The sequence below is a fragment of the Pelophylax lessonae genome, assembly GCF_965119305.1.
Source record: "Pelophylax lessonae genome assembly, chromosome: 3".
NCBI classification, from domain to species: domain Eukaryota; kingdom Metazoa; phylum Chordata; class Amphibia; order Anura; family Ranidae; genus Pelophylax; species Pelophylax lessonae.
In genome coordinates this window covers 93,562,868-93,590,521 of record NC_138770.1, presented here as the reverse complement: position 1 = coordinate 93,590,521, position 27,654 = coordinate 93,562,868, and the positions used below count along the sequence as shown (strand labels likewise).

At 43.0% G+C, this 27,654-nt stretch overlaps 1 protein-coding gene across 3 annotated transcripts in view; it reads left to right on the top strand.

Moving 5' to 3' along the window:
- Nucleotides 1-27,654, top strand: part of PKHD1 (PKHD1 ciliary IPT domain containing fibrocystin/polyductin) — a 1,006,139-nt gene that overhangs the window by 265,786 nt on the left and 712,699 nt on the right. For all 3 annotated transcript variants that reach the window (XM_082249887.1, XM_082249888.1, XM_082249886.1), the window contains exon 35: nt 8,180-8,330. In XM_082249887.1, coding sequence (XP_082106013.1) covers nt 8,180-8,330 — 151 coding nt within the window. The remainder of the gene's footprint in view (nt 1-8,179; nt 8,331-27,654) is intronic.

The following is a 27,654-nucleotide window of genomic DNA, read 5'->3' as shown; positions in this document are numbered from 1 at the left end:
TGTCCTGTTAAACAGCTGCATGGTCTTGGCCACAATGCTGCAGCTCAGTTTCAGAGTCTTGGCAATCTTCTTATAGCCTAGGCCATCTTTTTTTTTTTTCAAATGGTTTTTATTGCATTTTGTCAAACAAACAGGTTAACAGGAAGGGGAAATAAGGCAAGCAAGTAGGCACGGTACATAATTATGCATTCAAACAAAAAGGCAAGGATGAAACAGGAAGCAACATTTCCATTAACAGCATCAGCAAGAGTGATAACTACAATCACGACACATGTAACTCTGGTGCCCTCTAGTGGCACATCTTAGTATCATCTACAGATTATACAATCATGGGGTTGGGACTATAGAGTACCATTGCGTCCACGGGTTCCACCACGTTAGCTCTTTTTGGTACCTTTAATGGGAAGGGGCCATTAGAAGTTCAAACGTTTTATGCAGTTGTGTGGTATGGATCACCTCCACTAGGGAAGGCGGGTGTACATCTTTCCAACGTCTAGTGATATTCATTTTGGTAGCTAATAGTATGTTAATTACAAGTTTCCACAATGCTAGAGGGATTCGGTCAATAGACAAGTGTAGCAAAGTTAGGGCAGGGGATGGCGTTATTGGTATCTGAATAAGTTTGAACATCAGCACAAACACTTCCTCCCATAGAGCAAGAATGGGAGGGCACTCCCACAGAATATGTTTGAGGGTGCCCTGTGCTCCGCAGCCTCTCCAGCAGGTGGAATCGGCCAAGGGGGCAAATTTTGCTATTACACATGGCGTGAGGTACCATCTGAGGGATATTTTGAGGTGGAGCTCTCTTAGAGATGCACTTAACGTGGCCTTGTAGCTCGAGGTCAGTGCTTTTTGCCACTGGGACGGGGAGAATTTTCCCCCAGATCCAGTTCCCATTTCATGATAGGCCGTGTTTTAATAAGCACGTCCTTTTCACCCAGCAGAGGGTAAAAAAGCGAGATGCCTTTCGTGGTTTGGTGAGGTGCCATGAGATAATGCCAGGCCCGCACGGGAATTCTAGCTCTTAGTTGTGAGTTATGAGAAATGCAGGAAGAAATTTGTTTATATCTGAACCATTCTATGTGTTCTATATGTAATTCCTCCGCTAGCTGTAGGAAGGGCTTCAAGGTGCCATCTCCATAGAGGTTGTGCAAGTAAATAGGGGGAGTGCGTTGCCAAGCAGACAGATCAATATCCGGGGTTATCTGGAGGACACATGTGATCGGAAGGACAACTTCCATAAGCGGGGCATCTTTCCATTTGGTGTGCGTCAAGTGTAGCCATGCCAGCACTGATGCTTTGACAGTTGGCGATAGGTGTTTGAGGAGACCCGCACCTCTTTTTCTACTACAGAGCCAGGAAAGAAGGTCGAAACGCGAGGTCGCAGCCTGTTCCATAGTGCCCCAAATGTTGTCAGGGGTCGATTGGAACCAAGTTCTCAATTGTGATAATAGAGAGGCCCAGTAGTAGTCTATCAGGTTCGGCATGGCTGCACCGCCCACAGCGGTAGATCTCATTAAAAAACTCCTTGCACATCTGGCACGTTTGCCCTGCCAGAGGTATCTGGAGACCATACGCTGAAGTGAAGTTATGTAAGACATGGGAATGGGGATAGGCAAGGATCTGAACAAGTATAGCAGTTTGGGCAGGATGCACATTTTGAAGGCTGCCAGTCTCCCCAACCAAGTAAGTTCAAACTTGGAGAGGGACTGGCGTTCCTCAGACAATTGGGACTTAAAGGGGGCATAATTGGCCTGGAACAAGTTATTAGTGGTATTGGTTAATTTAATCCCCAGGTAAGTTACACCCGAGTCCGACCATTTATATGGGAACGAACGCTCGATGAAATTTCTGGTAGTGCCGTCCACCCCGAGGTCTAAGATATACGATTTATTCTCATTAACTTTATACAGAGAAATATCTCCGAAATCTGCAAGAATTTGTTTGATTCGCGGTAGGGAAGTGGATGGGTTTGATACCATAAGGATGACATCATCCGCAAATAGACTTATGCGTTGTTCTTGGGGGCCTACCGGGATTCCAGCAATTTTGGGGTCCGAGCGAATTTTCTGGGCCAGAGGTTCTATAGCCAGGTTAAAGATGAGAGGAGACAGGGGGCACCCCTGTCTCGTCCCATTTGTGATTAAAAATGGGGTAGAGAGTGTGTTATCCGCCAGTACTTGGGCCGAAGGGCTGGCATAAAGTGCCATTATCGCCGAGTGCATCCTGCCCACAATGCCAAAACGGCTGAGCACTTCACGCAGGTACCCCCAGTGCACCCTGTCGAACGCCTTCTCCGCATCCAAAGAGAGGAGTAGAGAAGGCGTTCAAGAGGCGCGGGCGGAGTGAATGACGTTGATGAGCCGTCGCATCGGCTGATTGTCTTCCCTTTGTGAAGCCCTTTGATCTTTATGGATTAGCTGTGGCAGGTACTGCATTAATCTAGTTGCTACTGTCTTGGCATATATTTTAACGTCTGTATTTAACAGCGATATCGGGCGGAAGTTCTGTGGGGCGTCAGGTTCTTTACCCAGGTTTAGGGAGGGTAATAATAGTGGCTTTAAGCATTTCCGAAGGAAATGATGAGGAGGAAGCAGCCTCATTGAAGACTGAGCATAGGTGGGGGGCTAGTATGTCTTTAAGTTGCTTGTAGTATTCGTTAATCATACCATCCGGGCCGGGTGATTTCCCGGATGGTAAGGACACAATTGCAGAGAGTATTTCCTCTACCGTAAAGGGCTCGTTAAGGTGGGCCAATTGCTCTTGGGTCAAGGAGGGAAGTGTGATTGAGTCTAGAAAGGCATTTATGAGCTCTGGTGTGGGTGAGGAGGATTGGTTTGCTCGGAGATTATAAAGGGTGTCGTAGTATGTACTAAACGCGTTTGCGATGTCCCTGGGGTCCTGGAGCACAGCACCTGTGGAAGGATGTTTAAGGGAGGTGATCCTACTTTTAAGACGCTGGCCTTTTATTTTGGCGGCAAGGAGCTTGCCTGCCTTGTTGCTAGTGGCGTAATATTTCGCTTTAGATTTCTGGAGATTACGTTCATAAGAGCCAAACAGGTGACTCCTGAGTTCCTGCCTAAGCGCCACCAGCTGCTGCTTAAGATCTACCGTGGGTGTAGACTGGTTCCTGGATTCTAATGACACTATCTCCCGTGTGAGCCTGTCAATATCTTGCGACCTTTGTTTGTTCATTCTATGTTGCAGTTGCATTAATATACCCCTACCAAATGCCTTATGGGCATTCCAGAGGACCGCTGATCCCGATACCGACCCCACATTTGTTTGGAAAAACTCCGATAAGGAGCGTCTAAGGCTGTCCGCGTTCGTCGGGGACTTAAGGACATCAGCCCTTGCACACCAAGGTTTGGGCGCCTGGGAGGTGGGGGAGATATTAAAGGTGATCATGACGGGGGCATGATCTGACCAAGTGATAGGGGCTATCTCGGAGTCCACGGACCTCTGTAAAATTGCTCTATCAGTTAAAATTACATCTATGCGTGCATAAGAATTATGAACCGCAGAGTGGTGAGAAAATTCCTTATCAGAGGGATGATGGCACCGCCACACATCAAATAGTTCATTCTTGTGTATGAATCCCTGTAGGGACATCCGCAGTCTAGTAGATTCTGCTGAAGTGTCAAAAAGTCTATCCGGCGGTAGGTTGAAGTCCCCACACAGTATCAAAGGGCCCTTTTGTGCATTCCTGATTGATTTTATAGTGCGATTTAGGAACCGCAGTTGACGGATATTAGGGGCGTATACTGTGGCTATAGTCATAGTGAGGCTGTCGATGGTGCAGACGAAGATAAGATATCTCCCATTGGGATCAGCAATGGTAGCTATGTGTGAAAAGTCCAGTGACTTATGGATCGCAATCATAACCCCTTCCTCTTTTTGGGGCAGGAAGCCATGAAGACAGTAGGAAAGTTCTGGTGTGTACAGGTAGGTGCATGGGAATCCAAAAAATGGGTCTCCTGGACGCAAACAATCTATTGCGCCTGGTGTCGTGTCGCAGTCCGCCATAGTGAGGCCCGCTTGGCCGGGTGGTTTAAGCCATTAATGTTCATTGACAGGATTTTAACCATCCCTGAAGGTTAAGGGTCTGCGTGTGGTGTAGCTACTCACAGTTACGGAGGCCTCAAGGTGGAGGCCAAGATGGCCATAGGAGTCCAGATGATTCCGAGTCCATTGGTTACCGGGAAGTTGTAGGGATCTTGAAAGCTGCCACTGTCTCATGCGTAGGTAGGATTCTTGGTGAGCTGGTACATAACATGCAGCGTAGGAGTGGTGGAGGTGCCTGCTTGCGGGGAGAAGAAGGAACAAAGAACAAAACAGTCCAGCAATGAGGACAACATATGTAGACCAAACAAAGTGGAGAACTGTGGCGTATGTAGCCGTCTCCTGGTGGGGGTAAACAGTCAAGTAGCCAATCAGGCCTATCGGCTCTAGGCATGCCCGCCGTTGCGGACTAGCATCCAGTGTGCACAAAAAACTGAAAAGAACATAGAAAGGTAGTGAATCATAAAGGAGTATTGCGGTGCCATATCAGGCTTCTCTTGGATCACGGGTGGGCACTGTATGCCACTGCTGTGGTACTCTGCTTGGAGACTTCTTGGCTCCCGCCGGAGGTTGGACCTCAGGTATGATGCCCCAGGATTGCAATAGTACCAAGCCTCTCTGCAAGTTGGTGATAGCATGAGAGGTGCCATCCCTATCCACCAGTATCTTGGAGGGGTGTTTCCACTTATAGGGGAGGTTATGGTTTCGGAGGGCTTTGGTTATTGTGGACAACTGCCTCCTCATGTCCAAAGTATGCTTGGAGAGGTCTGCAAATATCTGGATGTTGGAGTACAGATCTGGGAATTGGCCCAGCTGTCTAGATTTTTGTAGGATATTTTCCTTGATGTGATAGAAGTGCACCCTCAGCAGGGTATCACGAGGAACTTGCTGGGATAAAAAAGGTGGCTTTGGAACTCTGTATATACGATCAATGGTGAGGTCTAGAGGGGTTGATCCAGGGATTAGTGTCAGTGGCGGCTGGTGCTCAAAATTTTTGGGGGGGCGCAAAAAGAAAAATGTAATAGGTATTGCTTCGCACCAAAAAACGCAGTAAAAAATTGCGTGACTTTGAAGTCATGGTACAGGCATGGCACAGGTGATGGTATAGGCATGGCATAGGTGATGGTACAGGAGATGGTATAGGCATGGCACAGATATGGTATAGGCATGTCACAGGTCATGGTACAGGAGATGGTATATGCCCCCTTTCAATGCAGAGACCAGCATACATGCTCCCTTTCAATGCAGAGACCAGCGTACATGCCCCCTTTCAATGCAGAGACCAGCCTGCGTGCCCCCTTTAATGCAGAGATCAGCATGCGTGCCCCCTTCAATGCAATGAACACTGTGCTGTGCCCCCTTCAATGCAATGAACACTGTGCTGTGCCCCCTTCAGTACAATGAACACTGTGCTGTGCCCCCTTCAATGCAATGAACACTGTACTGTGACCCCTTCAATGCAATAAACACTGTGCTGTGCCCCCTTCAATGCAATAAACACTGTGCTGTGCCCCCTTCAATGCAATAAACACTGTGCTGTGCCCCCTTCAATGCAATGAACACTGTGCTGTGCCCCCTTCAATGCAATAAACAATGTGCTGTGCCCCCTTCAATGCAATGAACACTGTGCTGTGACCCCTTCAATGCAATGAACAATGTGCTGTGACCCCTTCAATGCAATAAACACTGTGCTGTGCCCCCTTCAATGCAATAAACACTGTGCTGTGCCCCCTTCAATGCAATGAACACTGTGCTGTGCCCCCACAATGCAGAGTTCAGCGTGCGTGCCCCCTTCAATGCAATGAACACTGTTCCGTGCCCCCATCAATGCAGAGTTCAGCGTGCGAGCCCCTTTCAATGCAGAGCGCCACAGCATTGTACCCCAATGATTGCAGAGTGCCCACAGCATTGTACCCCAATGATTGCAGAGTGCCCACAGCATTGTACCCCAATGATTGCAGAGTGCCACAGCATTGTACCCCAGTGATTGCAGAGTGCCACAGCATTGTACCCCAATGATTGCAGAGTGCCACAGAATTGTACCCCAATGATTGCAGAGTGCCACAGCATTGTACCCCAATGATTGCAGAGTGCCACAGCATTGTACCCCAATGATTGCAGAGTGCCCACAGCATTGTACCCCAATGATTGCAGAGTGCCCACAGCATTGTACCCCAATGATTGCAGAGTGCCACAGCATTGTACCCCAATGATTGCAGAGTGCCACAGAATTGTACCCCAATGATTGCAGAGTGCCACAGCATCGTACCCCAATGATTGCAGAGTGCCCACAGCATTGTCCCCCAATCAATGCAGAGACCAGCGTGCATGCTCCCTTCAATTTAATGCACTTACCTGGCGGCGGCGGGTTCTCCCCTCCTCGATCCAGTTCGTCCTCTTCTGCGGCGGCGGCGGCGGGAAGGTGAGCGGCTTCTCCCTCGTCCTCTGAGCGGCGGTGACGGTGAGTGACTGATGCATGCACCGGCACCGCCCCCATTGTGACGTCAGCGATCGAATGACCTGGATGATGATTGGTCCAGGCTGGAGACTGGACCAATCACAGCCAGGATATCACGAAGGTGGGGGTGGCCAAGCGCTCTTTCCTGCGCCAGGTCTGCGATTTTGGCTTGAAGCCATTGATGTTCTGTGACGTTTTCCTTGTGTGCTTCAACTTGGTCATTAACGGTGTCTACCATGGCTGTCATGGATGATTCCACACCCTCAAGCCTAGGCCATCTTTATGTAGAGCAACAATTATTTTTTTCAGATCCTCAGAGTTCTTTGCCATGAGGTGCCATGTTGAACTTCCAGTGACCAGTATGAGAGAGTGAGAGCGATAACACCAAATTTAACAAACGTGCTCCCCATTCACACCTGAGACCTTGTAACACTAACGGGTCACGTGAGACTGGGGAGGGGAAATGGTTAATTGGGCCTGATTTGGACATTTCCACTTAGGGGTGTACTCACTTTTGTTGCCAGTGGTTTAGACATTAATGGCTGTGTGTTGAGTTATTTTGAGGGGACAGCAAATGTACACTGTTACACAAGCTGTACACTCACTACTTTACATTGTAGCAAAGTGTAATTTCTTCAGTGTTGTCACGTGAAAAGATATAATAAAATATTTACAAAAATGTGAAGGGTGTACTTACTTTTGTGAGATACTGTATGTATGAATGTTCATTTATGGCCAGCTTAAAGAATATGTAAACCCAATATTTTATATTCCTGATATTTATTTTATTATTTTTATTGCCTGTTGTTCCATGTACTTGTATGAGAAAGTCTCCTGTTATCTTTGTTTTGTTTCCTTTGTGTGGAATCCTTGGTGATCCGGCCAGTCCCTCTGCTTTCCTACTAAAAACTGACCACACTAGGCTTGAGAGGACAGCCTGATCAGTTTTCTAGTTGTGCTGGGAACTTAGCCTGCTTTTCTCCAATTAGCAATCGTGTCCTGACAACAGCCTCTGCACAGACATTCACTGGGGAGATCAGTGTGCTGCTGTTTCTCCTCCCCTAGCTCTCTGAGCTCCTCATGCAGCTGAGAACAGGGGGGACATGATCACTTATAAAAAAAGGGGAAAAAATTTATTTATAATGTTTTTTTTTTATATGTATACACAAATGTTTTGCCTTGCATTTTTATTTAAAATTGGTTTGTTTTACAAGGTGAGTGTTGCTTTACATAGTAACCTGCAGCAACCAATCAGAATTAATCTTCTGATCACCATATCATAGAACTCCATTATGTGCCCTGAGTACTGCACTTTGTACAGCACCACTGCCATTTGCAGCTCCTTATTAATAATCGGCTATCAGCACAGGATGTTGTTTTGTGTTCAGCAGCAGATTTGGCTAAACAGCCAGAAATCGGCGTCATATATTTTAGCACATGTGTCGGCCTCGTACAGGCTGCAGATCAGCAAAAAACAAATAAACGATAAAAGAATGGAAACAAAATTACAGAAATTTGCAAACTTTGACAAATGGCGCCCTGTACTTGCCACAAGCTAATGGCGTCCAATGATTAATAAGAGCAAAAATAATTGCATTTCATTAAGATTGATGACACCTACCCCCCTCTTCCACCCTCCCTTCCTCTCTCTCGTTTCAGCCCTAAAGTGGAAAAAGATGAAGTCCTCATATATATCGGCTGCTGTTCCGTCGCCGTGGCAACTGAGGCAGAGATGGAGTGTCAGGCCCCTAATCAGCCAATTATCACTCAGATTACTGCGATACGGGAGAGCTGGCTCCAGAACACCCAGGTATAATCAAATCTTTTTTTACAGACTGATTCAAACAGTTTGAAATTAAATTTGTAACAGAGCGTACATTAAAATAAAAAAACAATTTAGGCATGGTTAGGGTTATAAATAATGCTAAGTGCCCGTGAAAGTTGGAACGCCTGCTTCTGTTGCACAACAACACTCCATTTATCGCTAAGCGGGACTTAATGAAAAAAGTCTGTAGTTAAACATAGCGCTTATTACAAATGAGCGCTTGTCCTCCACTTTAAAGGAACACTCCATTAAGAGCAGCAGCCACCAGTAAGCGAACATAATGGTTTATGAACACTTTTTTTTTTTTTTGTAAGCTACGAAAAAGCTGGGAGCACACAGGCTAATTTTAATCATGCAGCTAAAATCGCAAGCCTCCAGCAGCCAATGGAAACAAGCTCATTGATGGCTTTATGTGCGCGATTGGTTGCAGGATGTTGGTATATGCTCTAAATTAGCGAATGGATTTCAAGGCGAGCGCCAGGGGAGTATCTACTACGAGTCAAACAAAGCATATGCCTTGGGTGGCATTTTTCAGGGGACCGGCACTGCCCCCAGGCAGAAGGGACACCATGAGCAGGGCCGGTGCAAGCCATAGGCAACTTAAGCAGCTGCCTGACAGCACCAGGAGGGGAAGGGTGGTAAAATCTGTGGTTTACATGGGGAAATCCTGCCCGATGCCCACCCTGACAAAATGAAGTGATCGGACAGGCCAAAAAATAGGAGGAGGATGTAACCTCCTCCTCTTGTCCCAACTTGTTCTACCTCTCTTTTTCTGGCCCTGGTAGAGAGACATACTGCCCAATCTCCAGAGGGGGACCAGCCTGTAGGATATTGATATGGTAAGGGGAGGGTGGGGAAGAGCTCAGTGTAAGGCAGCCAGGGACGAGCAGGCTGCCTCTGTGGTCTCCTCGTGCTGTGTGTGTGGGGTCTGGGAAACTGATGCAGCGCAACACAGGCATTTGGAGTGCCAGGATTGAGATATTGCAGCCTGATACGCTGGGACTTATAGTGCCCTAGACTGTGGGGGACTGAGGAATCCTCAGTTCCCCACAGAGGTCACTACATGTCCCAGTGTAGCGGCCTGTCATTCCTCAGTTCCCTACAGGGGGCACTACAAGTCCCAGCATAGTGGGCTGTCATTCCTCAGTCCCCTACAGAGGGCATTGCAAGTTCCAGCATAGTGGGCTGCCTCAGTGAGAAATAGCAGCCTGCTATGCTGGGAATTGCAGTGCCCTAGACTGTGGGGGACTGAGGAATCCTCATCCTTCCATAACTTTTCTATGGAATTAAGGTCTGGAGACTGGCTAGGCCTCTCCATGACCTTAATGTGCTTCTTCTTGAGCCACTCCTTTGTTGCCTTGGTGGTATGTTTTAGGCCATTGTCTAGCCAAATTTTTTTTTCTCGTTTTGAGTAAAGCAAAGAAAGGTCTGAATCTCTGATTAGAATGTAGGGAGATTATCCCTCTCTGCTTGTCTTGTTGTCCACTTATCGGACAGAATGTGAGGTTGAATCTAACATCAGAAAGATCAGTTTCAGTGTTGTCATAGGTGGGATTTCCTTCATTCTTGAAAGTTTTCCACTTACTTTCTGTTGTGTCTCTGAGGACAGGAAGTGCAGGTTTATCTCCTTTAGTAGGTCTAGCTGACCCTACACCCCCCCCCTCCAAATCATTATATTTAAAGTGTTATGAAAGCCTTGTTTTTTTTACAATAACAAAAACAAACATGTCTATACTGACTTTAGAGATCCTCTTCTTCTGGAGTCTCCTGCCGGCGCTCCAGGCCCCTCCTCTTCGGCAGTTGCCCCCACAAAAATCAGCTTTCCATAGGGGCACCTGTGCATGCTCGCTCCCCAGTCCTGCTGCATCCATTGACACAGACAGCGGGGCTAGGCCTCGCCCCTCTGCTCCCATGGCACAGCCAATGGTTCCCGCTGCTATCAATCTCTACAATAAGGAGGGAAACATCAGAGGAAGCCGCTGCTCTTGTGCACATCGCTGGATCGGGCTCAGGTAAGAAAAAGGGGGGAGGGGGGCTGAAGCACTAAATGTTTCTCACCCTAATGTAAGGTTTTTTAAGGTTTAAGATGAAAAATCTTAAGGCTTTAGAACCACTTTAACTAGATCTCATTCCAAGACGTCGGTATGTTTCATTACCTTTGAACTTTCTCCAATTTCTCTGTTTCTTCAAGTCCATGCTATACAGTGTGAGTGGACAAATCTCCTGCTGTGAAAGCCCAGCTGTTAGAATACCCAAATAGCTGCTGCATCTAACTGGATGAAGCAGCTGTTCAGCCAAAATCTTTCATCAGGCTTCTTCAGTTTTCAAGTGAAGCATGTCGGACAGGAAAGGTCAAATGGATCCACTCATGTAGCAATTTTGGCTTGTTCTTCAGGAACTGGCTGAAATTTACATTGTGTATGGCCAGCCTATAGTGCAATTGACTTTGAAAAAAAATTCTGACAGGTAGGATTTTTATGATAGAAGAGACTCTATTGGTCTCTTCTGTCATAACCCTATTGGTCTCTTCTGTCATAAGTGCTTCTCCCTGCCTGTCAGCGTTAATGTACACTGATTGGTGCATGCGCAGCTTAATTACCACTTGGCTCTGTGCCATGATGATGTGACTCCATGTACATGCTCAAGAGTAACATCATTGCACCCTGGCCAATCAGGTGGCCAAACAGCCTATCCCTAAGAAGGAAGACTCTTTGCAGTTATAACAGCTTCAGCTCTTCTAGAAAGGCTGTCCACAAGGTTAAGGAGTGTGTCTATGAGAAGGTTTGACCAAGACTCTATGCTGGCCAGTCAAGTTCCTCCATGCCCAAACTCACTCATCCATGTCTTTATGGACCTTACTTTGTGCTCTGGTCCAAATCATTTGATCAAGGGAGGATTATGGTGTGGGGTTGTTTTTCAGGGGTTGGGCTTGGCCCCTTAGTTCCAGTGAAGAGAACTCTTAAGGTGTCAGCATACCAAGACATTTTGGACAATTTCATGCTCCCAACATTGTAAGAACAGTTTGGGGATGGCCCCTTCCTGTACCAGCATGACTGCACACCAATGCACAAAGCAAGGTCCATAAAGACACGGATGAGCGAGTTTGGGGTGGAGGAACTTGACTGGCCTGCACAGAGCCCTGGCCTTAACTCGATAGAACACCTTTGGGATGCCTGACCTTACAAATGCGCATTTGGAAGAATGGTCAAACATTCCCATAGACACACTCCTAAACCTTGTGGAAAGCCTTCCTAGAAGAGTTGAGGCTGTTATAGCCGCAAAGGGTGGGCCAACTCAATATTGAACCCTACAGGCTAAGATCGGGATGCCATTAAAATGAATGTGTGTGTAAAGGCAGGCGTCTTAATACTTTTGATAATATAGTATATGTAGGAGGATTTGTTTGATCTTGGTGCATCACCTGAGGCCAGTCACTGCACTGGGTATATGTAAGGGATTACAGCCACTTTAAATACTTCTGGTGATGTTGGTGTGCAGTTTAAATTTTCAGACATTACTCACCACAGAACCTTTGCAAACCCACGTTTTTTGATTTAAGTTATGCATTACAACTCCTTGAAGAAGACAGCATGGCTGGTACATCCAGCTAGAAAATGGCACCACTGGTTTCATTGAAAAGTTTAGGAAGCCAGTGGGTGAACCAGCCTGCTAGTGTCCTCTCAGACCTGAAACATACTTTTTGAGTGGAAAAACCATTTAACATCTGGTACTCTCCAGCCTGGACTCTTTTCTAATTCCCAGACATGGCCATTCTCCCATTTCACCACTTATCGTAATTTATCATCAGTGGAGACTCACGATTCTATTACATGTCACCCTCACTAGTGGAATACCTTAACCATGGACCGTGATCTATCACTGAACAAGTTATCATTTGTCACACAGGTCACGAGAGAGCGATAATGATTATTCCTAGCATCCATTCATCAAAACACAATCATTCATCTGCTCTCAGCAAAGCTTAAATGTTACCAAATAACAATGCTAGGGTCAATAATATATTACAGGAGAAATTAGAGCAGATGCGACAACAATAATGGGATAATAGTCCCTGTGGACTGTCAAGATAATTTAGTTAAAAGGGAATCTATCATGTATTATCACTGTTAATGACATTATTATTGTAAAGTTAAAGTGTATGTAAACCCTAAATCGAAATTTTAATATGTGTTGCATCAGACATTTTTGCATGTAGTTTTTTTTTTTTTTCAATGTGTGAAATATTTTTGTTTAGCTTAAACCTGGAGATTCTTCCAGTTACAGCTCTAATTGGCTTCCTTAAACAGAGTGCCAACACTAACCCACTGCCTTCAATGCAGCAATAACGTTGTCACCCTTCCGTGTGCATTCCTGCAGGATAGGTAATGACTGATCAGGCAGGGAGTAACTGTAACTTTCAGTTCACTAAACAGGTGCAACATTAGAGCCAATAATGCTAAACAGGATCAGAATGTCAAAGAGCATGCATACACTGCAGTACAATACAGAACAGATTATGAAAGCTGCACAAACATGAAAGCTGCACAAACATGGACTCTTAAAGTGGAAGTAAACTTGTGTTTTAATCAAATGGCTAACAGCCAGGGTATTTATGACAGAAGAGACCCTATTGGTCTCTTCTGCCATAAATGCATCCTTCTCCCTTTCATGTTCACTGAACCACACATGCGCCAAAACAGTTCCAGCGCTGCGCTGGAGGACACCATATGACAGGTAAGTCTGCCATGATGTACTAATATGCTGTGCATACTAGTACATAATGGCATAACCCACCTGGGGGGCTTAAAAAGTTCTTTACCGCAATGTCTCTCTGACCCAGTCAGGGTAATGTGGCTGCAGAGCATGGTCTCTTTAAGACTTTTTAACAGAGACTCAATCTGGGAATCACTGCTTCAGTAAAACAGTACAGAACACAGCTGCTTGCAAGTATCCTCCTAGATAGCATCCTTCTCAGTGAAGTCCAGGGTAACTCTGGTAATACAGGTTATAAAATTGGAGCGCTTCAAAGCCCAAGGAGGAACTGCCTCCCCCATCAACTGAAACTGAAGAACTTGCTATAGTGACTGGTTCTTTCAGGCAAGGTGTGCACTATTAGGCTCTGGCCTGTCTGCCCACATGCTGGTTCTGACAGTAGAGGACCTCTCACCTGGCTGCAGATCATTTGCTAAGCTACCTCTGCTTCATCAGGTGTGGCCTCTCTGAGCTCATGAGATAGAGGTTGAGAAATGTATACTCCCTGGGCACATACAATGACCAAGGGAGTTGTGGGAAATAGGCCTGCATCTGAGCATAGTGAGCAAATGGGCACTCTGTTATCAAATTTGTCCATGGCTCATGCATTATGCTGTAACGTTTGATGCTTGACAGGAGTATCCCAGTAACTTGCTTACACAGCAGCAAATGAGTGTGGGATTTTGCCCTGCCTACAACCCCATCCAAGTTAATAAAAATGTAGCGTTTACCCCCAGAGGGCCCACCGGGAGTATACCCAGATAACTATTTTTAGTACAGAGGCTGCCAATCACAAGCATGGCTCCATGCACTCCAACAATACATGCTCAATCTAGGGAAGGGGTGTCAAATTTAATTTGATTGCAGGCCGCATCAGTATTATGGTTGCCCTCAAAGGGCCAGTTGTATCTGCCAAGGTGTTCTGTCTGAGCAGTCTCCAATAAAGTTTCTTGTGGATGATACCGAGGATGTGTGACTCTCCTTTTCAATTGGCACAGAATTGTATTATGCTCATAAATAAAGGTATATGTCCAGAGCACCTTACCTTACATACATCATAGTACACCCCCTTACCTTATGCTGCTAGAGGTGGAGCTGGAAGGCACAAAGTGCAGGGTCTGGAGGAGGGTTGGAGTCAGCTGCCGGAATCTGCTGAAGGCTGAGATCAGGGGTAGCAAAGACAAGGGAGTGCTGCGGCTGCACAGAGGCATGCAGGATCTGAAGGAGAAGTTCTGTCCTTCTCTCTGCTGCCGACTGCTGAGGCGGGAGGACAGAGATGAGCCTCTCCCCTGCTGCACAGAGAAGCGCAGGATCCAGTGGAGGAGTTCTGTCCTCCTCTCTGCTGCCGACTGGTGACACAATGTGGGGGCGGAGATGAGGGAGGTGCTGCAGCTGCAGGAAAGGTGCAAGGGCCTCATGAAATAGCCTGGCGGGCTGGATTTAGACTGCTGGCCTTGTGTTTGACACATGTGGTTTAGGGGATTTTTTTTTACAATTTATTGCTGAATAGCTTGAAATAGTAGAGGGGTTCAGGGATCAGGATACTCTAAATGAGTATCCTGGGATGGCCAGTATATCTAGGACTCTGTACGAGTAGTCCCAGTCCATATAGCATCTTCTAGTGCTTAGCTCACTTCTAGAACCTGCACACCCAAGAGTCCACAGCAAGTTGTTACCCACAATGTCCCAGGAGCTGCTTGCTACCCACCATCCACAGGTAGTTCCTCAGTAAAGGAGACAAAGGATCCTTCCACAGACCAGGACCTCAGGACAGTGTCCCCCATCAAAAATCCATTAGCAATCTCCTCCAGGCCCTCAGCTCAGCACCTGTTGAAGCGCAGACTGCATTTTTTGTCTCACTAGCTATCTAGTAATAGAGACCTGGAACTATCCCTGGAAAGGAAAGAACAATATAGAAAGGCCTCTCACACACTTATCACCTCCCCAGCCACCTTCTGGACACCTCCTTGTAGAGATTGGCTGGGACATGCTAAATATTCATACTGGTCATTTGACTCTCCCTGCTCTTTATTCTGGAAGCTTTTTCCAGAAACAGATGGGAGGAATTGAACACCCAGCTTAGGAAAACCTAACCACACAAAAACAGCCAACCACTGCTACACTGATTACAGTAAAACCAAAATTAAAATCCAGCCTAGCAGCCTAACTAGAGGAGGGCGCTACAAATATATATATGGAACTTTCACATATTTTGGTGCTTTTCTGCCATTTTTTCATAATGCAGGTATATAGTATTTTATAGAAGTTGTTGTGCTGTCTAGTAGTTACTGCCACGACAGAGTGCAGATGGCCACTTTTAATAGCTGAAGCTACAATAGAAAGGCTGTATGTGGCTCAATGGATAGCTTTCTTGCTTTGAAACATTTCATATCTGCTGCATTTTTTCATCGCTTTTTCCAACCTTACACTTTCTGCCCTGGTACAGTAATTAATTCATTTTAAGTGTTACGATAGCTTAGTTTTTAAGGTTATAGGTTTAGTTGTTGGTGGGGTATTAACACCTAGGGCAATTTCACATCTGGATCTGTCTGTCACTTTTTCACAGAGCCAGACTGTGCTACAATGTATGTCTATGGGCAGTAGATGTAAGCAGGCGTACTTCCATTTACATTTGCTTACATCAGAGTCTTCTTATGTATGCAGAAAAAAAATAGAAAGGTTTTTGTCCTTTTCCATTTTTGGGGACATTAATTGATGTAAACAGATGTCGTCCATTTATGTCTGTATTGTTGCTTTTTTACCTTTTTTGCTTCTCAGTACTGCTGGTCTGTTTCTAGCCACTTTCAGTCTACCTGTACTTTCTGCAGCATCAACTGCACATCATTGCTGTGGACCGGCTTCCTAGAAATGACAATGTTGGACCATGCCTGTGCAATGTGTCGACACATCTGCTTGTAGTCTTCAGTGGGGGTGTAACGGTAACAATGCAAGAGCACAACTGGGAGACAGTTGTCACCCTTTAACAGGAAGTGCATGCACAAGGACCTTTTTTGCAGGATCAACTTAGTACTACCATCTTGCGAAACACATTAACATGGTGGTCATCATTTACTGATGGATTAAAGAGTGATTTGTACTATGCTGGTAATTATTGATAATGGGATTTCTTCCTATTCCTTCTGCCTGCTTCATCATCATTTATTTCTTTATATTAATTTTTCTTGTATACTTTTGTATATTTACATAGGTGTCAAATGTATTGAGATTTTTTCTCAGTGCATAATTCAGACCTTTGTCCAATACTTGTAGTTCAGCCTTGGTCAAGTCCACTCCACTGAGATGTATTACTCCTTCTCCTATTGTTCTCATTTTCTTTTGTGCCCTTTTTCCTCCTCGATATCCTCTTCTCGTTCTTGATTTTTGGTAGTTCTTCTTATGGGGCTCTTCTTCTCTCGATCTTCACTCTCCCCTCTCTTTGGGGGATCTCGTTGTCTCATCTCTAAAAAAAATGTCTCAGGAATCTTGATATTCATCCCTATATCTCAGTACTTCAAATCCTTTGTGAACTGGTATCGGACTTCTCCAATTATTATAGTAATGTCTGGTATTTGCATATTGTGGTGGTCCTGAATTGTGTGGGCTTCTCCTAGAAACATTGTATTGGTAATGGTTATTATAATCTGATTTAGGTTCATGGTATAGCCTCTGACCATATTGGTGATTATACTCCTGGTGGTATTGTTTTTTTTTTTTTTCCCAAAAAAGCTTTATTGAGTGGTTCACAAAAACAGAATATATTAAACAACACTGGAACCAAACCAATCAACATTCTTGGTGGTTCATATGGTATGAAATGTGTTTACACATAGTAATTCAGTATTATAACAGAGTCGGGTGATAAACTGGAACAATAATAATTATGCAGGCATATCAATAGAAAAGCAGAGGTTAGCAGTAATTTATAGTTCATGAAGAGTATGAGAGTATAATTGTTATATCACGTTTTGTATTAATAGAGTAATTTCAACTGGGTCGTCATTGATTGATGACTGGGGGGATATTACATCTTAATGGTGGGAGCAAATGTACCGTATGAGCTCCCGAAAGGGGATGAGGGGGCAAGGGGGGTTGACACAATAGGAAAAGTAACAATATAAGTGGGTTGAGCGAATATGGGGTAAGGGGCCAAAGAAAAGAAACAGGACAATGTATCAGGTATAGGTTTATGAGGAGTGTGACTATATTTATTGTACAGTATATTTGTCTGTATGTGGTTGTCTTCTTAAAGGAGAGCCATGGAGTCCAGGTTTTTGCGTATTTAGGAGTATCATGGGAGATAGCGATTAGTTCCTCCATCTCAGCAAGCTTATCAATTTGTTTAAACCATTCTTTTATAGTTGGAGTGAAGGTGGTTCCCCAATGTCTGGGGATGCAGAGTCTGGCAGCGTTGAATTGTTTTTGATCATATTGTTGTTGTCGTTCTTGCTGATATGGACTTTGATCATGGTGTTGGTTGTAATTTTGCTAATAAGGTTTCCTATCATATCTATTATTTATCCAAAATGGTCTATTATTATATCAATTTCTTCCCTTTTGTGTGAGTCTCCTAAATGGTTGATGTCTGATCTCATTCTTTTGTTGAGGTGTTATATGGGGTTTATTCTGTTTTTTCGTTGATCAACTTGGTGCCCTCCTTATTTTAGTCTCCAGTATTCTTTCTTCTTTTTCAGGGGTAGAAGAGGTGGATATAGGGTTATCTTCTTGTATCTTTGCCGGCCATTTAAAAACAGCATTCTGTTGATAGTCATTCGTATCCCTTAGAAATTTATTTTTCTTTCTGTATGCTGTTTCTTTATCCTTCTGTTCTAGATCTTTTTTTCAATTGGTTCATGAGTGTGCTAAATTCTGTTAATTCCTTAATTGGTTCTAATTGTTCTTTTATGTCAGAAATGTGTTGCTCTAACATTTACATTTTTCACTGCTTCCTTTTAATCAGAGATTGCAAAACATCCAATCCCCTTTCATTAAAAAATTTGAACCATCCAACAACAGAGTCTTTTTTCATATACTTCCATCATTATTGGGTACATTCCATCTCAATCTTCTAGGGACTATTCCTTTATTAATATATTGTTCATGTGTGGCTAAATCCCACCACACATTAACTTTCTTCTCCATTAGATGTCCTTATTTCCTACAGGTGCTCTCCAAAATGTTCTGTTATTTTTTTATCTTGTTTGTCAAATATATCATTAAAACCGATTGATCTATTATCTAGAAATTGCAATACTTCCATGGTGGCTGCTAGATAATGTATAAATAGATGTGCAGATATACCTATGCGCTACCCAAATAATAACTCATATAAAATAAATAAATTAAAACTATGCGTAAACAATAGCCACCAGCACCAAATGAATGTGTCTCCACATTAAATAGGTATAAGATAAATCAAAAAGGGTTGCAGTGCTAATTAGGGATGATCGAACGGTTCGGGTCCACCATCGGTTCGGCCCGAACATTGGGGGTTCGAGGTTCGGCCGAATTTTGAACTTTTTGCCCAAAAAGTTCGGAATTCGGCAACCAGAACCGCCCAAAATGCAATGCTTCAGGAAATGGGCTTTAAAAGCCTGTGATTGGACCAGAACCATTAGCAAAAGCCAATTGAGGGGGCAGGAGAATGCTAGGAATGTGATTGGAGTGACTAGGGGGTCCCTAGACCAATCATTAGTGAATACGCCCCCCAGTATATAAGATCGCCCCCGCCATATTCCTAGCATTGTTATACTGGACATGGAAGAGAGTGGAAGCAGTTCTGTTAATTTTACTTTAAAAGTGTCATTTAGCTATTTATTAGTGTGAGGAAAGGGATATCTAGTGTAGTTAGATTGCTCCTTTACACTTAAGTTAGCTTCAAAAATTTAGTTTCTGTAGGGAAAGTGTTAAGTGTAAGGGGACCGTAGTGTAGTGTATTCAGCACACCCATATGGCTTCTCACCAGCCAAGCATTTTTTATGCTGCAGGGGCTGCCACTGCCAGTGCTTTTTTGAGGACATGTTTGATGTCAGACATGACATCTGAACATGTGTATAGGGGGTATATATACACATATATGTCTGTATATATACCACTATACACAAGTTCAGATGTTTTGCCTGCCTCAAAAGAACCCAAAAAAATGCCAAAAAAACCCTAGCGTCAAAAAAAAAAAAAATGCCCAGGTGTGTTTTTGCTGGCATTTTTTGGGGGGTTTTGGAGGCAGGCAAAACATCTGAACTTGTGTATAGTGGTGTATATACACACATCCATATATTTATATACACACCTAGACATATATAGGTGTGATAGTAGCAGAAATATATGCTTGCGCTAATGAAATCATTTACAGTAATATATTTCTGCTACTATCACACCTATATATGTCTAGGTGTGTATATAAATATATGGATGTGTGTATATACACCACTATACACAAGTTCAGATGTTTTGCCTGCCTCAAAAGAACCTCAAAAAATGCCAAAAAAAAAACTAGCGTCAAAAAAAAAATGCCCAGGTGTGTTTTTGCTGGCATTTTTTGGGGGGTTTTGGAGGCAGGCAAAACATCTGAACTTGTGCACAGTACCACTATACACAAGTTCAGATGTTTTTCCTGACTGCAAAGAACCCAAAAAAATGCCTGCTTTGAAACCGGCAAGGGTTGAAAACCGAGGAGAGAAGCCAACCCCCTGATCTGAAAGTTTTCTAATACAAACAATCCTTTTTTTCTGGTTCTGGACATGCTACAGAGCTGAAACTTCACAGGTACACATTTTAGACCCCCCAGACATAAAATCACACAAAAAATTAAAAAAAAAAAAGAGATTTTTTGATTTTTACTTTGGATTTCAGATCTGGGGGGTCTAAAAAGTGTACATGTGAAGTTTCAGCTCTGTAGCATGTCCAGAACCATAAAAAAAAAGATCATTTGTATTAGGAAACTTTCAGCTCAGGGGGTTGGCTTCGCTGCTGTAACACCTTGCCAGTTTAATAGAAGACATTTTTTTGGGTTCTTTGCAGTCAGGAAAAACATCTGAACTTGTGTATAGTGGTACTGTTCACAAGTTCTGATGTTTTGTCTGCCTCCAAAAACCCCCAAAAAATGCCAGCAAAAACACACCTGGGCATATTTTTTTTTTGACGCTAGCGGTTTTTTTGGCATTTTTTGGGGTTCTTTTGAGGCAGGCAAAACATCTGAACTTGTGTATAGTGGTGTATATACACACACACATCCATATATTTATATACACACCTAGACATATATAGGTGCGATAGTAGCAGAAATATATTACTGTAAATGATTTCATTAGCGCAAGCATATATTTCTGCTACTATCACACCTATATATAAAAATCAAAAAATATCTTTTTTTTTTTTTTTTTAATTTTTCAATAATTGGCTTTTTTTATCAAAAATGACAATTTTTAAGAACTTTTTTTTGTGTGATTTTGTGTCTGAGGGGTCTAAAAGGTGTACCTGTGAAGTTTCAGCTATGTAGCATGTCCAGAACCAGAAAAAAAGATCATATAGGTGTTAAAGGAGGGTCCCACATCCCTGTTCTACTGAAAAATTATCTTTTTTTTTTCATGGTTCTGGACATGCTACAGAGCTGAAACTTCACATGCACACCTTTTAGACCCCCCAGATACTAAATCCAAAATCAAAAAATCTCTCCTTTTTTTTTTTTAATTTTTTTCAATAATTGGCTTTTTTTATCAAAAATGACAATTTTTAAGAACTTTTTTTTGTGTGATTAATAGTTAATGGGGCATGACCCAGAACCCTAGGCACTTTTTAGGGGCATTTATTGGGTTTTTGGGCTTAAAAATGGTGTTTTTTGATTACCGAAGTTCGGGTCCCATTGATTTCAATGGGGTTCTGAAATCCGGGCCCAACTTTCGGGAAGTTCGGATGTTCTGGCCGAACCGAACTTTTCAAAAGTTCGATCATCCTTAGTGCTAATACCTAAAATTATAAAATGATGTGACTTCAAGTGAGCAATAATATTAAGTACCAATATTCCTTTGGTGAAATTACCTCATACGATATACAAATCACAAATAAAAATAAAAGTGAATCAAGCACACATCTCTTATATCAAAATATAATAGTGCTCAGTATTCCATATATAAACAATTGTACAGTCTCAATTAGTGAGTGAATTCTTCAGTGCTCTTTACTCATGAAAAAGTGAAGATTAGTGTTTATTTCTGTCCCATTCGTACTTCACATTTTCCACCCTCTGCTGTAATTATAAGTAAATGGATGGCCGCTCACCTCCCAGATGGGATCTGTTCCTCTCGTACAGATCAATCGAGCTTGATAATACACATACTCCTTCGTGCTACGATGAAAGTTGACCCATCTATGAAGTGTCTCCTGAAGGCTTCCTCTCACACTTTGTCTCCCAGTTCCCTTAGCATGTATAAACAAAGAAGACTCCCATTGTGTATAATGTAACATTTATTAAAAAAAAAAAAAAAAAAACCATAGTAACGCTCACATTAAAAAACGTGATCATCTGCTTGTGATCCAAACAAACACTTTCTATACAGGCTCTCCCGGTCTGGCTAGGGCCCAGGAGTTGCACGACACTCAAAACTCCCTCTTACAATTTTCCTCACCGCACACTTGACTTCATCAGGGGTGGATTCGAGTGTATACAAATCTTCTATATATACTCAGTGATGGTCAGAATTTAAAATACACACACCCTCTAAATACAGACCAGAACTGGTTAAAGAGATAGAACAAAATATCGCCCTCCAGTGGTCAAATCAATAAATCTCCCCTCAAACTTCTGAAGAGCAATCCAACAGAGTAATAAAAAAAGCCTAGAATTCTAAAATAAAAGCACATATAAAATAACAAAACACCTCATCATTAAAATGTATAAAATTACACCTAGTAACTGGAATAGGACAATCCCATTCTGTAAACCTAATAGACAAAACCAGCGCAAATAATAGGGGATATTAAACCTTATATTATCTTAGCATGAAAAAGGAGTATTGTACAAACAAATTCAGGATTCTACAGGGTTATCAATATTAATCCCTGTCTATATTTCTATACTCGGCTTCTGGCTAAGGACTGATTAAAGAATCAAGCCTTTTAAAATTAAGAAGCGCATATCATAATCAACAATCAAATGGCCAGGGCATAATACATACAGGCCAGCTTGGCTTCGAAAACCTACATCTTAAAAAGATAGGACAAATTAACGCCCTCCAGTGGTTAAATTGATAAATCTCCCCTCAAACTTCTGAAGAGCGATCCAGCAAACCCCTGAAGAGTGATAAAAACAAAACCTAGAATTTTAAAATAAAAGCACCTATAGAATAACAAATCTCCTAATCATTAGGTTCATTAACCACTTGCCGACTGCCTAACGCCGATCTACGTCGGCAGTCAGCCCCTCACAGGCAAAGTGACGTAGGGCTACGTCACTAGCTTGTGAGGGTCTAGGGAGCGAGCGCGCGCCCCCGGAGGCGCGCTCCCGCGTGGTCACGGACCCCCCCGCGCGTGTGACCAGCGGACCCGATGTCCGCCGGTCACTCGGCGATCGGCGGGGGAGAGGGAGAATGTCAGGCAGCTTGTGTAAACAAGCTGCCTGTCATTCTCCTCGCTGTAAAGACACTGATAAAACGGATCTAGTATGTAGATCCGTTGATCAGTGTCCTTACAGCTCAAGCCACAGCCAATCACAGTAGAAAGCACGCCCCTAGGGATACACACAGCCCCTCCCTTCCAAATAAAGTTAACCCCTTCACAACCAGTGTATTTTTACAGTAACAGTGCATATGTATAGCACTGATTACTGTAGAAATGTCACTGGTAACCCCAAAAGTGTCACAAATGTCAGTCAAGGGTCCGATCTGTCCGCCCCAATGTCGCAGTACCGCAAAAAAAATCGCAGATCGCCGCCATTACGCGTTAAAAAAAAAACAACAAAAATGACAAAAATCTTTCCCTTTGTTAGTAAACGCGATAACTTTTGCGCAAACCAATCAAAATACGCTTTTTGCGATTTTTTTTTACCAAACATATGTAGCATAAAACAAATTGGCCGAAAATTTTAAAAAAATTTGATTTTTACTTTTTTTTGGGGGGGGGAATTTCATATAAAAAAATGTGAAAAATATTGTTATTTTTGCAAAATTGACGCTCTTTTTTTGTTTATAGCGCGTGATCAAAAAAATCGCACAGGTGATCAAATACCACCAAAAGAAAGCTCTGTTTGTGGGAAAAAAAGGACGTCAAATTCGTTTAGGTACAGCGTCGCACGACCGCGCAATTGTCCGTTAAAGTCACGCAGTGCCGAATCGCAAAATACCCCCTGGTCAGGAAGGGGGTAAAATCTTCCGGGGCTTAAGTGGTTAAATTACACCTAGTAACTGGAATAGGTCAATCCCATTCAGTAAACCTCATAGAAAAAAAAACAGTGCATTTTATTTGTGATTTGTGATCATTTTTCAATTTTAGGTAATAGTGTTGCACTCCTTTTTGATTTATCTTATACTTGTTTATTGTGGAGACACATTCATTTGGTGGCTATTGTTTACAAATAGTTTTAATTTATTTATTTATATGAGTTAGTATTTGGGTAGCGCGTAGGTATATCTGCACCTCTATTTATACATTATCTACTCTCCTGTGCAGAGTACTGCAATTTCTAGATAGGTACATCTGCACCTCTATAAGATACAGCACTAGTCCTCCAATAGTTTGAATGATGGACAGTGTCATTTGACCTAATTCCTGTGAGCCCAGACTGTCTGGAACAGCCCTGCTGGAGGGGGGGGGGGCATGAACATGCTAGCCTAGTGCCTAGTACTTCTGGGCTGAGTGCTTTTTCCCCCTACTAGAGGAGAAGGGAAAGAATCATTGATATCACCTGACTGGCCCAAAGACTGCAGGAAGAAAGATATGGCTTTTTTAAAAAAATAAAAAAATAGGAGTGGTAGGAAGTGGTGGCTTTAACTTTTGGAGTAGGGGAAAGTTAGAAACTGATTCAGGACTTTTACAATAAACTATCAAGCTTTTAGTTAAGAACACTTCTCTTTACTGTTGGTGGTAAAGTTCATGTGCAGGACAATAGTGGCAAAGTATTACTATTATTATATAGGATTTATATAACGCCAATAGTTTGCGCAGCGCTTTACAATATGAGGGAAGACAATACAGTTACAATACAATTCAATACAGGAGGAATTAGAGGGCCCTGCTCATTAGAGCTTACAATCTAGAAGGGAGGGTCAAGTGAAACAAAAGGCAATAACTGTGGGGGATGAGCTGATGGATAAAATGAAAGTATAGTTGTTAGGTGTGGGTAGGATAGGCTTCTCTGGAGAGGAGGATTTTCAGGGATCGTCTAAAAGCTAATAGAGTAGGAGATCATCGGACAGATAAGGGTAAGGAGTTCCATAGGATTGGAGAGGCTCTGGAAAAGTCCTGGAGGCAAGCATGGGAGGAGGTGACAAGAGAGCTAGAAAGCAGGAGGTTTTGAGAGGAACGAAGAGAGCGATTTGGTTGGTATTTTGAGACTAGGTTAGTGATGTAGCTGGGGGCTGAGTTGTGGATGGCTTTGTAAGATGTTGTAAGTATTTTGAATTTAATTCATTGGGTGAGCGGAAGCCAATGGAGAGATTGACAGAGAAGTTCTCCCCTCAAACTTCTGAAGAGCGATCCAGCAAACCCCTGAAGAGTGATATAAACAAAACCTAGAATTTTAAAATAAAAGCACCTATAGAATAACAAAGCTTCTAATCATTAAGGATCATTAAATTACACCTAGTAACTGGAATAGGTCAATCACATTCAGTAAACCTCATAGAAAAAAGCAGTGCATTTTATTTGTGATTTGTGATCATTTTTCAATTTTAGGTAATAGTGCTGCACCCCTTTTTGATTTATCTTATACTTATTTATTGTGGAGACACATTCATTTGGTGGCTATTGTTTACAAATAGTTTTAATTCATTTATTTTTATGAGTTAGTATTTGGGTAGTGCATAGGTATATCTGCACCTCTATTTATACATTATCTACTCCCCTGTGCAGCCACCGTGGTAGTATTGCAATTTCTAAATAGGTACATCTGCACCTTTATAAGATACAGCACTAGTCCTCTAGGGATCGTCTAAAAGCTAATAGAGTGGGAGATAATCGGACAGATTTGGGTAAGAAGTTCCATAGGATTGGAGAAGCTCTGGAAAAGTCCTGGAGGCGAGCATGGGAGTAGGTGACGAGGAAGCTAGAGAGCAGGAGGTTTTGAGAGGAACGAAGAGAGCGATTTGGTTGGTATTTTGAGACTAGGTTAGTGATGTAGCTGGGGCTGAGTTGTGGATGGCTTTGTAAGATGTTGTTAGTATTTTGAATTTAATTCATTGGGTGAGCGGAAGCCAGTGGAGAGATTGACAGAGAGGAGTAGCGGACACTGAGCGATTGGTAAGGTGGATGAGTCTGGCAGCAGCATTCATGATGGATTGAAGGGGGGATAGCCTATCTAGAGGTAAGCCAATGAGGGAATTGCAGTAGTCAAGGCGCAAGATGACCAGGGAGTGAACTAGGAGCTTTGTTGTGTCATTGGTTGAAAAGGGGCAAATTTTGGAGATGTTGTGGAGGTTGAGGCGGCAAGATTTGGACAGTGATTGCATGTGGGGCTCGATGGAGAGTTCAGAGTCCAGGACTACATCTAGGACCTTGGCATGTGGGGATTGGCTAATAGTAGTGCCATCGATTTTGACAAAAAGATTGGGGGAAGGGGAACGTGGTGGAGGAAAAATTATAGGTTCGGTTTTAGATAGATTGAGTTTGAGGAAGTGGTGTGACATCCAGACTGATATATCTGCTAGTAAATTAGTGATTTGTGAGGAGACTGAGGGAGTGAGCTGAGGGGTGGATAAATAGATTTAATTATCATCAGCATAGAGATGGTATTGGAAGCCATGGGAGGCTATCAGCTGACCCAGAGAGGAGGTATAGATTGAAAATAGGAGGGGGTCCAAGAACAGAACCTTTGGGGACCCCAACAGAGAAAGGGAGAGGAGAGGAGGAAGTAGAATTATAAGTAACGCTAAAGATGCTAATTTCAGTGTTAGTACCCAAACAGCAAGTACATTTGCTATGTTAGAGGGGACATCTAGAAATGTTAATTTTGTCTAAGCAGTATCTTGCAAAATGTACTCTTTATCTGAAAAAAAAAAAAAAAAAAACTGTGCACTTTCTTATATGTACCTAGGCACTCCTGTGACAAAAGCCTCATAGCTGTATATCCACTGTGTGGGATTTAGCCACCTCTAGCTGCTAGTCACAGGAGATTTCGATATTTGAAGTGAGATTTGATGATATCACTACATTTCTGCTCATTGTTCTCCTTACTGGAGGCTCTGATATTGGGAAGCAACATCCAGCCTCTACCAAGGTCAAAAAAGGCTAGTCTGGTGTCCAGTGCAATCTACTCTAGTTGCAGGCACCTATTGGACAGGTATGTTTAGCTGACACAGCAAACCCAGAAAACTGCATATTGCCTTCTTGTATGGTTCACTCAAAGTTTGGGAGGTGGGACTTTTTTTGCTAGTTCACAAGCTAATGTATTTGCCTACGCACAATATGGCAAGTGATTGCAAATATCCTTATCCTTACTTGGGTAAAATGTACTTTAGCAGGTAGCCAAATTGCTTCTGAAGGGAAGATGCCCATTCCAAAGAAACATTTACAATATGGCAGCTACAGTTTTACCCTTTCTTTCTGTGTCCACTTTGTCCCTGGGCAAAAAATACCAGTCCAATGGTTTTTCATGCTAACAGACAACTGGGAAGTACATACAAATATTGTTTCAGGGCTGTCAACTGGCACAGAAATCCAACATTTCCATTCTTGACAAATTGTAGCCCCTGCCTATACCAACTCTGGAACACCATATCCTGGTAGCAATATACTACACCGCCATTATCTGGCATTCAGCAGTGGTATCTCAGCTATTCTGGTGCCTTTTATTTTGAAGAAAGCTACAGTATCTAATCTCAGGAAATCTGGACACAGATCTGTGCTTGGACACTGCAGATAATTACTCATATTTACTGCATCCAGAAGGACTATCATATCACAGTGCAACATTAATCAGGACACCAGCAGACGGAAACACGTTACTTCCTCTAAATTAGTGTTTTACAATGCAAGTGCTCTTTTTTTTTATCAGAGATTCACATTAAGTAAAAACGTCTCCAATTTTGGAGCATTCTTAAAAAGTTTATTAACTATAGATTAAAGTTTGTTAAACACTTTAAGTACTTTAATGGTTCTAAAAGTAAAAATAAACTAGAATGAAAGACATTTGTTCTTATTAAAACCTGTACGTATTCCAGACTTCCTGCTGCTGATAATGCTTTCTGTAAGGATTTAGCTCTCTCATTTAACCTGTTCATTGCTTGAGAATAGCATTGGAGCTGCAATAATCATTGGGTTTTATGTTCTCCAGAAGCTCCCCTAGGGATCGCAATACTCTCTATTTCTGTTTCCCTGCTGGTGCCTACTAGTGCCATATACTTCTGCTTGA